Source organism: Notothenia rossii (assembly GCF_949606895.1).
Source record: "Notothenia rossii genome assembly, chromosome: 3".
NCBI lineage: Eukaryota > Metazoa > Chordata > Actinopteri > Perciformes > Nototheniidae > Notothenia > Notothenia rossii.
The window spans coordinates 43281146-43293772 of NC_136901.1; the positions used below are offsets into that span (position 1 = coordinate 43281146).

General features: G+C 37.5%; 2 protein-coding genes across 3 annotated transcripts; one reads left to right on the forward strand and one right to left on the reverse strand.

The window, feature by feature from the left end:
• Positions 1–131: 131 nt before the first annotated feature.
• On the reverse strand, positions 132–9061 carry LOC307031832 (butyrophilin subfamily 3 member A2-like). Of its 2 annotated transcripts, none has more exons than XM_079669293.1 (9): positions 8860–9061; positions 8016–8093; positions 6728–7069; positions 6313–6606; positions 6077–6208; positions 4789–4863; positions 4081–4152; positions 1121–1231; positions 132–961 (listed from the first exon to the last, which is right to left on the reverse strand). In XM_079669293.1, exons 3-6 carry the CDS (start codon positions 6939–6941, stop codon positions 4859–4861), a joined length of 645 nt encoding a protein of 214 aa, XP_079525419.1. In that variant the 5' UTR covers positions 6942–7069; positions 8016–8093; positions 8860–9061; the 3' UTR covers positions 132–961; positions 1121–1231; positions 4081–4152; positions 4789–4858. The 2 variants fall into 2 exon arrangements, with proteins under 2 accessions (XP_079525419.1, XP_079525418.1); XM_079669292.1 differs by having other exon boundaries at positions 8016–8118.
• Positions 9062–9865: 804 nt separating this feature from the next.
• On the forward strand, positions 9866–12515 carry LOC307031833 (Fc receptor-like B). Its single transcript, XM_079669294.1, has 5 exons — positions 9866–9911; positions 10492–10530; positions 10650–10919; positions 11599–11847; positions 11933–12515. Exons 1-5 carry the CDS (start codon positions 9881–9883, stop codon positions 12064–12066), a joined length of 723 nt encoding a protein of 240 aa, XP_079525420.1. The 5' UTR covers positions 9866–9880; the 3' UTR covers positions 12067–12515.
• Positions 12516–12627: the final 112 nt, after the last annotated feature.

The following is a 12627-nucleotide window of genomic DNA, read 5'->3' on the forward strand; positions in this document are numbered from 1 at the left end:
AGGTGAGCTGAGTGTATGTTGTTCTGAGTTTTATTTTAGACTCCATATACAGTACTTTCAGCTTCTCAGACACAACCCACAGAACATATTTGTATGTAAATCTAAGTAGAAGAGGCTTTGTAGAAACAGTAAAACTTGTATTGTTTTATTGGGTAACTGAAGGGGTCAACAACTCACGGGACATATATACAAAAACATATTTGGAAGTTGGTATTTCCAAAAGAAAATATCAAAACTGTATCAGCATTTGAACTTTTCAAATTAATAGACAATTTGAAATTGATTATATCTTCATAGCAGAAAATAAAGTGCTGTATTATAGTTTTAACATATACAATGACAACAATACATGATTCATAAGTTCTGTAATGATCGTATACATTTCAAATCCAGTAAACTCAAAACCTTTTATTTTGTTAATTTCCATATTCTCACCTTTCATAAGAATGTTTTGACTGAAGAAAAGTATTATTTTTTTATAACAATATATAAAATAAAGATATGTTCAACACATTTTAAGATTTTTTTTTTTTAATGGTTGAAATACCAGAATAATAAAAGTAAAATGTTTGTTTGAGCATCACGACTGTCATGTTGTTCCTGATGTATGATGTGTATAATGTTGATAATGTGCTAACTTCTCCTATGACTCTTTCCTGTTGGTGATAAATCTGTTCAGAGACGTCGCAAATCTACTTTTGTTGCTATGTAGATGATGAGCAGGAGCTTGTTTGCAACTTTTAATAAAAATAGAGTAAGATCAGCTAAAGGAAAATAATATGAGCAGAAAAGAAGGGGTCGGTTATTGTCTTTCAGGGGATTTCATACGGAGTTGATGTTGTATCACCCTATTTTTGTTGCGGAGGCTGAACCACAGTATATCTCCAGAGCTCCAGGGCCTACGACCCTCCCACACCAGGTCAATGGGAGGATAACAGGGATCAGTCATTGGTACCCAGATCTATAAAATACAAGTTCAAACTTATCAGATGGAATCATTAAATGATGAAAAAATTAAAACAATAAATACTATGTGTTTTTAGACCTGGAATATATTAAATTCAGTGTAGAAAAAAGGAGACTTACAAATCTTTCAACACAAATTTAAAATGCAACTCACAGTGACAGTTTCTCCAGCCTTGAGTGTTAAAGATTCATCAAATGTGTGTCTGTTTTTCTTTTTTTTGTTGTTGACTTGCAGAGTTAACTTCCAGTCTCCCAGCTGTTTGACCTGCAAGAGATAAAATCCGGTTTTGGAGGGAGGACGAGAGAGAGAAACCCTAATCTTTTAATATCACAGGTAAATCCTCTATGTTCCAACAAGTCCTCCAACTCATACGACCAAGTGGGCCGATTGTTCAAGCGCTTAATACATCCTATAATTAAGTTTTAAAGTGTTCGCCCTCTACTGCTCCCGTTGAATGCAAACGTTACAGATGGTCATTTATTCACGAATAACCCTCTCTTTAAAATTGTTGGATAGTTTGGCCATTAAAACGCTTTTTGATTAGATTTCTAGCGAGAAGTGTATATTGTACTTTTAGAATCCACGTCCAGCCGATATGTAGGATCTATAGTTTGATAGATATTACGAAGATGATTTGAGGTATGCGGCAGCCTCCATGTAAAGTTACGGGTTGAAAACAGTATTTCCGGTCTCGACGTTTTCATAATAAAACCAATGATCAAATGATTTAACAGTGGTATCTGCAGTACTCATCAACTAAAAACATCAGTTTATCCTTGTTAATTATACGGCATTTATTGGTTTAAATTGTGTACAATGCTTTTGTGTTTTTACCATAGGTTTTTCTCTTTCGATTCTGAGAGACACCTTTCTTTTTTCAGAGGTTTTCATAGGCTAAAACATTGATTATTTTAGCCGCAATTCATGCCGGGATGTGGTGTTTATGCGATATGAAATCGGAAAAACAATTTTTTTAAATAAAATAATACTTTCTTCCGAGTGTTCTTGCTTTTCTCTTTGGAAGTCATCACATAACGGCATTGTAATACACGGTTCGGCTGCATTAAATATTACATATCTGCCGTAGATATTTATTTATAGAGCCCTGATCAGAAGAATTCAGGACAAACTTGAATAACTGCCGCCAAAACTGAATATGTGACGTGGATCATAAATATATCAACAATTAAACAACATCTTGCATTTATTTTCACACAATACGTCTCTTCGCAGTATCAACACTAATTCGGCTGACTTTTATATTTGATCCAATTGGTTATATGTACACCATAACGGGGCACAGCTGATAGAAAGGGAATTTTTTGTAGTTTTTAAAGATATTATTTACTACCTTTCCAACTCATCATGCAGTTGACTGTTACAGGTCCATACAGGTTCATGGTACAATGCATAAGCTTCAAATCGAGAGACTGAAACTGTATTTTCCTTTACTGTTCTGTTTTAATTTCACAATAAAGTTAATAGTCATATTATGTTTGATATTATTATGTTTTAACTGAACCACTGGTCTTTTGACCCACGCCGCTTTGTGGTTAAAGCACGTTATTTAATTTAGTTGTTGAATAAGTTTTATGTGATGAAAACTTTTAAATATTAAGAGTAGCCTACATACAAAATTGAACATATCAAGAAGATACTGTAGTGATCTCTACAATAAAACAGTTTAGTGCAGGATGTCCAAAGATATTAACAGGAGGATGTGCAAAACAGACAAACTAATAAGGCTTTATTTAAACATTAAATAATACTTTAAGTTAAGGTCTTCTTTTGAATAAGAAAAAAACGTTGGGGTTATCCACAGATAAATATGAAGTCTGACAAAGTACTTAAAGTCCAATATATTGCACATTTTATTTTGGCCCTTGACAATCACCTTCCCTGAATTTGACTCAGGTGTAACTAAAGTCTGATTTAAGGGTTGTTTATATTTCACATCATTAATCAGAATCTGCAAAGTAACTCAAATAAATGTGGAGTTAAAAATACCAGGTTAACCTCTGAATTGTAGTGGAGTAGAACAAAGTAGTATGCTGCTGTAACAAAAACATTTTCCAACTTGGGATCAATAAAGTATATCTTATCTTAAGATGATCGATGGCTACTGCCATATTTGCAAAATGTGCCTCTGAACCTTGACAAGTGCATGTTTCTGGCTTATCAATGAACAACAGGAGGGGTCACAGACATAAGACCAGCTGTTAAATAAAGCTCTTCTCCACCTTAGGTGTCATGTGGGTATATGAATTCACCCATTTATTAATTATATGTTTTACATTTGATAACACCACTGTGTTTCGTATCCCCTAAACATCCAGGATGTAAACAGTTTAATACTTGCAACTTCTAATTGTGGGAAATACGAAAACGTCTTATAAATAGACGTGTCACGGAACATGTTGCAAAACACACAACTATTTGTTTCTCCGAATCGAAGGTTAAAAACACAAAAGCATTGTACACAATTTCAACTAATCAGTGTAATTAACAAAGATAAACTGATGTTTTTTAATGGATGAGTAATGCAGATATCACTGTGTAATCATTTGACAGTGAGGGGAATATATCCGGTTTTATTATGAAAACTTCGAGACCGCAAAAACTGTTTTCACCCACACTAACTTTACATGGAAGCTGCATACACGTTATCCTGACGAGACCTCAAATCATCTTCGTAATATCTATCAAACTATAGATCCTACACATCAACTGGACGTGGATCCTAAAAGTACAATATACACTTCACGCTAGAAATCTAATCAAAAATAATTTTAATGGCCAAACTATTGTACAATTTAGGATTTTCCAGAGAGGGTTATTTGTGAATAAACGACCCTCCGGAGCGTTTGCAATGAATGGGCCGGAAGCATGTTGTTTCTTAAACGACCACTCGAGCACCTCGAGTGGTCGTGTAAGAAACAACATACACTTTAAAGCGTGTCTCTGGGTCGTAATAAGGGCATGAACAATCGGCCTATATGGTCGTTTTTTGTAGGAGGACAGGCTGCTATGTTCATAGAGAGGGAAATAGCACAAACAAATATTGTTCACACTTAAAGTACTTATACAGAGGTCATCCACCCAAACCACATTACCTCAGTGGAAGTGTTTATGACACGGATATATTCACGTCGTTGGTCGACCTCAATATTAAATCCGGTGTTTGCCTGAGAGAGAAACAAAACACACAGTCATTTTCTTCTCAAACTGAGATTTAAAGAGTGATAAAGACATTTTAACTTAATATTACATTACATTACATTGCATTTAGCTGACGCTTTTATCCAAAGCGACTTACAATAAGTGCATTTGACCAGGAAGATACAACCTTTAAGAAAACAGAATCATATAAGTACATCAGGTTTCATAGAGCCAAACATTTCAAGTGCTACTCAACTGGCATTTAGAAAGCCAGCCCTTTATTAGTATATAAGTGCTTATTAATATGAATGAATATAACATCCTGGTCTGGATTAAAACTAGTTCCTGTTCTGCATCATATTTTCTCTCAAAGGAACAATAAATACTTTTACTTTTTACTTTTACTTTTACTTTAGTTGAACTCGAGAAACAAAACACACAGTCATTTAGCTTAGTTTAGTAAGTAATATATATGTGTGTGTGTGTGTGTGTGTGTGTGTGTGTGTGTGTGTGTGTGTGTGTGTGTGTGTGTGTGTGTGTGTGTGTGTGTGTGTGTGTGTGTGTGTGTGTGTGTGTGTGTGTGTGTGTGTGTGTGTGTGTGTGTGTGTGTGTGTGTGTGTGTGTGTGTTTGTGTGTTTGTTTGTTTGAGCCTTGCTCTCCACCTTTTCCTTTAGGTCCTTCACTTCTTACTCAGCTTCCTCTCTTCTCGTCTTTTCCTCCTGGAGCTGCTTCTCAAGCTGAGTTGTAAAGAGAGATAAAGACATTGTAACTTTATTTAGTTTACATTATATCATGGTCTAAGTGAAAACTAAATAAATACGCTCACAGTGTCACTTTCAGTTTGAGTTGTTTGGTGTCTCAGATTTTCTCTCATGGACAAAGACAGATGTTAGGTTCAATTACAATCAGAGAGATGATTCAGAAAAATACATTCAGCTGTTTGTTTTATTTGTGATGTGAGAAGTTCTATATGATTCAAGGCTCTTTAACTGCACAAAAACAAATTAATATGACACCTGTTTTATCGCATCTGGGTAAGACTGGGTCTATATATACATTCACTCCTTAGCTGCATATAATCAGCTCATCACGGGCGTTCTCTTTAACCGATTATATTTCACTTCAATCTCCAGCAGCCAATCACCGTGCTGCAGCCAAACTTTAAAATGGTTCTCCTCTCTCCTGCAGTCAGCTGTGATTTCAGGTGTTAATACTGCTGCCTCCTCCCCATCCACCTCCTTTCATCATATCCAGGAGAGCTAATCCAAAGACCTCATAAACCAACACAGTCTAACTCCCTGAACATCCAGGAGCAACGCTTGGTCAGGGTCCCGTGCAGTTGTGACGCGCCGAGGCTCCTTCAGCTTCATAAAGTGACGGAAAGAGCGTTCAACTAATTGCAATGTATTCCCATCGGCGGCGGTATTTGACGCTCAGGGAAGCACCGCATCGGTCCATGTCGGCGGCAGTTAAAGGCAATGTGAGCGTCCATTCCCATTGGATAACGGAGGATTTTACACCCGGAAGTAAGTATTCCCCTTACTGTCGATTGATTTTACAGTGATATCTGCACTACTCATCAACTAAAGAACACCAGATTATCCTTGTTAATTACACAACATTGATTGGTTTAAATTGTGTGCAATGCTTTTGTATTTTTCCCCTTCGATTCGGAGAAACAAATATTTTTTCAGAGTTTAGGATGGCCGAAGACACTACACTACCCAGAGTCCTCAGCTATCGTTCCGCGTTGATCGACAAACCCCGTGATTAGTCCTCAAGCTCTGTGGTTCAGAAAATTTCAGAATTTCTTTAAGAAATGTATTTATCTAAAACTTAGATTGTGATCAATTTAACTTTAATCAACACAACTGAAACATATCACTTAACCCTAAACCATTTGAGTATAATTTGACAAATTAAAAGTAATGAAATGAACAAGTCACTTACTGAATATGTTTTGTCTCCGCTTCCACAAAAAGAAGAAAGAAACCGCCAACATCAACAGAATGCAAACTGCCAAACTGACAGCCAGTCCAATATTGACGGAAGAAGAACTGGACTGGAGCTTAAAGAAATCATCTGAAATGATAAAACACAGAACATCACAGCATTTATGTAAACAAGGACATCAGCCATTGGAGACTAAAACAGTGGTTGTTCAAAACAATTAATATTTAGTCTACCTGAAATGCTGATATGCGTCTGTGTGGTGCGGATGGTGTTGTGGTGCTGGACTCTGCAGGTGAAGCTGTTGCTGTGTCTCTTCTCCACAGTCACTCTGCTGCTGACAGTATAGAGGTCATCAGGACCTCTGACTGTCTCTGGAGGTCCAGCAGAGAGGAGCTTTCCCTCAGCGTCCAGCCACAACACCTCAGGCTCCGGATACCAGCCTGCAGACTCACACTGCAGCACCACTCCTCCACTCTGACCGTCCAGCCCTGATAACCTGATGACAGGCGGGGAGGAAGGACTGGATGCTGAAAACAAAAGCAAGAAGAGGAAGTATTTGATATCTGATTGCATAGTTAGGTGTGCTTTTGAAACACCTAACTATAATCCGACACTCTTGTCTTCAAACTCTCACTATTGTGAACTTACCACAAACTAGTTGAACAAAAGTTTGCCGGTCCAGTTTTGGAATGAAACATCTGTATTTCCCCTGATCGGAGAGTTGTACGTTGGAGAGTTTCAGGGAAATGTTTCCTTTCTTCAGCTCATCGGTGAACATGGAAGTTCTTCCCTTGAATAACTCGTGTTTTTTATCCACCAGTTCGTGACCAAGCCGCATCACATGGACGAATCGGGGCTCCATGTCGGGCCTCGTCCACTCCAACGTGAAATCGGCAGCATTTAGCACTGGCACCAAATAACACGGCAAAGTGATGTCACTGCCAAGGTTTGCTACTATTGGCTGAGGTGAGCCAATCAGCTGAGACTGACCTGCGAAGATAAAGGAAGTAAAAACGTTCTCTTCCAATTAACAAGGTTAGACATAAACAAAGATCAATCATTGTGTATGTATTTGTACTTGAATCAAAACATAATTAGGTGTTTTTATTAACATGCGTGATAGAAAGAAATCACACGGGCATACATGATGGTAGCTCGAGTGGTCTCCCCACACTATTGACTTATCATAGACATATGTTTGGCGCCTTTGGGAAAATAAATCCATATATTGGAATTCAAGAAGCCTTACAGACTTTTGAACCTCTAGGCTCTGTATTCAGGATTTAGAAAGTCTTGGCGTTGGACTGTAGACTAATCAATGAGGATTTCACAAGTTGTGGCTGGTCGCAGGCCTATACAGAGCAGTCTCAGTAGATATATAATTATGGCAGCGAGGTGTGGTTAGGGCGCCAGCTGCTGGAGCGATGGGAGTGGCTCAGCCGGAGACAGCTGATCTGAATCAGGTCAATATGCTCTCAGTAAAAAGCATGCTGGTAACCTGATACTGGTCTCTTGCAGTAGACTGGGTCCTGAGAGGAGGACTGTCACTCTCCCGGCCACCTCCAGAAATATAGGAGCGGACCGGTGCTCATGTGTACACCTTTTTGTGCTCAGTTGGAAATGAACCCTGCTTGTTTTCCCACCAACCTTTTTCCATCTGTCATTTTGTATCCCTATCGTGAGCTGGAACATTTACAATAATATATAAAAAAAAAAATAAAAAAAAATAATATATAAAAAATATTTGCGAGTAGATTAGTAAATTTGCAGTGATGAGGCCGGAGCCTAGATGCCAAATCGAACTATAAGATCCTGCTAATAAACATTTAAAACGTGAGTTGTCTGACTGAACTGAATATTTGCCCAATAATGCCAAACATAAATTCCTCCATCCTCTTTCAAATTGTCTTTTGAGGCTTGTATTTGTGTGAATTACCTCTACAGTGGTGTGTTAGGAGAAGAAGGAAAACCAAAACGCTGAGAGTTCTGAGATGAGTTTTAAGGGGCTTTCCGTCTGCGTGGAAAAGCATCATGGAGCGCTGGAAGTGAACAGAGAAAAGAGAACAGTGTGAACTTCCAGGTGAAAACATATTGTAAATAGTTCAAACTTGGAAAAATGCTGATAGTCATTTCAATTTGGCCATTAGTGCTGGAAGCTCCAATAAATGAAAAATAAAACTTTGCTGGCATCTTCTGTGCTCTGCTTATAATTACACACATGCAATGTTTCCTCATATTATGAACTCTGTTTCAAACACAGCCTACTCAAAGCTTTGCTTTTCTGTCATTTATACCTCTGTGGAAATAAATCAATACACCAATATTAACAGAGTCAAGTCATTATGTATCTGTTTTAGCAACGTTCAGCAAAAAAATCACATTACAATTTCACTAAAGTAGAGTAAAGCAAACCAAAGTGCATTGAAATATATTTCCTTCATTTGTTGAATATCTTAGTAACAGTAGGGTTAGTCCAATATCTCCGGTACATTTTCAGACTCTGTCGACAATAACCGGTTTTTGCTATGACCAACAGTTGATCTGTAAGTACGGCTAAAGGTTAACAATTCATGAAACATTTCAGAACTGCAGAAATCATAAATCAGTAACACAGTTTGAATCTGGATGCAGCTTTCACTTCGACACAAACATATTAAACATGTTTTGTTATATGTTCTAATCTGAAGTTGTGGCTGAGAGCACAACTCAAAATGCAGACACACTTTTTTCTCCAAAGTTTAAATCTATTTTAGATCCAATGTTAGACAAAGACCACTTACCTGTTGAGTGTTGCGAGGTCAAAGTCAGTAAATCATTAACAGGCTCCAGCAGTGTATCAGGAAATTTAAATAACACCTAATTAATTTGCTCCACTGAGTTTCTTAGTCGTCAATATTTTGTTTAGTTTTTTCAGAGTCTCTGTAACAGCAAGAGACATTTCTTCAAGAGCTTTGTAATATATTCAAGTACAGTTCAAATGTATCCACCCTATTGTTATCTGAGTGTTTGAGCGTCTCGTTCCATCCTATCTGAACTTTGGACTCACTTATCAGGTTATAAATCATACACTGCAATGAAATAAGTTCCAGGCGAATATCAGCTTATTTTTATTGTGGTAACAATTGAAAGGCAATTCTCTATTAAGGAGGATGACCTTGATCTTTTAGGGCAGGGGGCGGGACTTCTCCTTTTTAGAACATCTGTCAGACTTTATTGTATTGTGTGTGATTGAGAAGTCACGCAAAAAATGGCAGGATGTTTTTATATCTGAATAAATCTCCATCAGATAATAAACTCTGACCTCAATGTTTTCAACGTACAGCAGTATGCATGGCCCTGCAGCCTGTGATGCAGAAAACCAGCAGGAGAAATGGGTCTGAAGTTGAAAAACAAAAACAACTCAGGGTTTCATAAAAGAAAGAACACTTGAGTGCATCAAATCTCAGATTGAGCGATGAGGACACAGCAGGATATTTAAGAATCTCTGCAGAAGTCCTGACTGCAGGCCTCTCTCTCTTGCTCTCTCTCCCTCTCTCTCCCTCTCTCTCTCTCTCTCTCTCTCTCTCTCTCATAATCGTTTTTGTTTGTCTGTTCTACACATCAAGACGTAAAGTCGTCTTTCTCACATGTGAGTTTTTGGCCTCAGCCTCTAATATTAACCCCACCACTGACACGTATTTCCTTCCGTGACACGCGTCTGAGCTACAAGGCGTTTCATTAGTGAGCCACACAGGAAGAGACCACCCCTCTTCTTCTTTTTATATTTCAGTGTGAGGTTCACTCAGTCAGCAGCCAGACAACATGGAGGCCACAGCGCTCTGCATCACACTGTGTGAGTACTGAGTCTTCATCTGCTGTTTTTCACATAAAAGATGATCATATTAGCTAAAGGAACATATGGAGCTAGATTTGTGTCAATATTGCTTTATTTTATACGTTTTTTACACATCTTTCATGAATAGTTTCTGATTTTACAAGTCCTTTATATAATTTTTGGAGGTCTTTAAACATTTACACACGGGTTATTGATCTGTCCAAACACATCATATAGAGAGAAATCTTCCTCCATATGAATAAAGACAATATGTTTCAAATGTTTTCATTCATGACAAGACATTTTTTGTATGTCGAGGATCTTCTAGGTGAGATCTCTTATAAAATAACTTGTTTTTATTTTATGCTTATTATTAAATATTTGTAAATATATGTATAATAAAGAAGAGCAAATATAGATGCTATTACTTATTAATGCTAAATGGCCATTAGTGCTGTTCTCTATTGTGAATTCTATGTTTTAATGGTGAGTTGCTTTTCAAGTATTATCTATCAAAGACACATTTAAATAGTAAAGTCAAGGTAATAAAATCTAATATAAGAACTCTGTCTGATGTTTGTCTCTGTTGTCTCTGCAGGGATGACGGTGTTTCTGCAGCTCTGTGAACAGAACGTTGGTAAGAAGCTTGTTTACCAAAAAGAAAGCAGAAAAAAAAGATGCAACAAAACAAAAATAAAGGTCATAACTTTATTTAAAGTGTTTTATATTAATCTCAACAACACATTTATTTTTCAGTTTCAGATGCAGATGTTTGGATCGAACCATCCAGACTTCAGGTCTTTGAATACGAGCCTTTCTCTTTAAGATGTGTGGGCTTCGATGGTTTGACTGATGTGAACATTTTACGGTGGAACAAAGCAGGAAAGGAAACTTGTGATGGTTCAAAATGGGGCTCGTTTCATGAGTTGAATTGCAACATTGAATCTCCTTATAAGGAGGACAGTGGAGATTACTGGTGTGAGGCTGGAGGGAAGAAAAGCAACAATGCGAACGTCATTATCACCGGTATGTTGACATTAACTCAGCAACACTCTCTTTCTGTGTGTATGTATGAAATATTAAACACCAAGACAAGTTCCCTGTATGTGGAAAAAAACTTAGCAATAAACGTGATTCTATACAATGTTTGTTAGAAGAACATAAAAAGTGCAATGATGCCAAGGTTATAGTATATAATAAACATATACTTTTTTAACCCCGAAACATTTTTATATCTTAATATTGTTAAGAAAGAACATAATTCATGAAGAAAGTGCAATGAAAGCAAACAGCGTGCACAAAGCTGAGCGTAGTCATTAAGCATAGCCTATTATTGGATTAAAGTCATAAAATTGCAAACAGATATGTTTCAAGTTGTTTCAAATCTAAACCAAATTGTGTTTTTTCTACTGTCTCTAATGTCATTTTAATAATTTTCTACAAATATTATATAAATAAAACACTCAATGTTCAATGCTGCAACGATATCAGGAAAAGTTATTACGAACCTCTATGCAGACGATACACTACTATACATAACTGTTAAATTCATCTGTTCAGTTTATTTCTGATATTTTAAATTATTTTGGGCATGTTACAACCTGACTTTACATCACAGTATCTTCACAATGCCTTCGTCTAAATCTATTGTAAATAACTCCTACTACAAAACTCAAACTGAATGTTTGATCCCGATGTTGTTCAGGTGGGTCTGTGATCCTGGAGAGTCCTGTGCTTCCTGTGATGGAGGGAGAATCTGTGACTCTGAGCTGCAGGAACAAGACGACCACTTCCTCCATCCTCTCAGCTGACTTCTATAAAGATGGCCGCCTACTCAGGAGCAGCTCTACAGGAAACATCACCATCCACAAGGTTTCTAAATCTGATGAAGGACTCTACAAGTGCTGCATCTCTGAAGGTGGAGAATCACCAGAGAGCTGGCTGATTGTCAGAGGTGAGATATTGCATTAAAGCTAACATTTGGGGGATATATCTGGAGTTTCTGGATTATATATATTCACGTTGTGTTGTGTTTGCAGCTGTTCCCTCCTCGGATCACTCCCTTCACGTCCTCCTCGTCTTAAGGACTGTGTTCACCGTAGTGATGGTGGCTCTGCTGCTGCTGCTGGTGGGACTGCTGCATTGTGGAAAACTCAGGGTTACACAGAAATAACTCATGTAAAAATATTCGAGATAGTTTGGTCATCAACACAATGAACACCACGAGCCGAGGACATTATCACTTCTTCAGCGTTTGATCTCTTCTTTTGCTCAGGTTGAGTGTGAGATGTGTAACTTCTCTGTGTCTCATGATGGTACGAGCAGCAGCTGTTAGACTTTCTCACACTCAAGACTAAGTTAAAAACCACAGTGGTACTGACTGATGCATGCATTTATTTTAAAAGGCGAGCTGAGGGTATGTTGTTCTGAGTTTCATTTTAGACTCCAGATACTTTCAGCTTCTCAGACATGTCTGTATAAATAAATGAATATGTAAAGAGGCCTACAGGAGGATTTTTTAACGTATAGCATATAATATAATTGTGAGGTTTGAACGTGGTAATACCTGCTAAAGTTAAAAACCACAGAGGTACTGACTGACACATGCATTTATTTTTAAAGGTGAGCTGAGTGTTTGTTGTTCTGAGTTTTATTTTAGACTCCACAGATACTGGTGATACTTTCAGTTTCTCAGACACAACCCACAGAACATTTTGTATGTAAATGGAGAGCA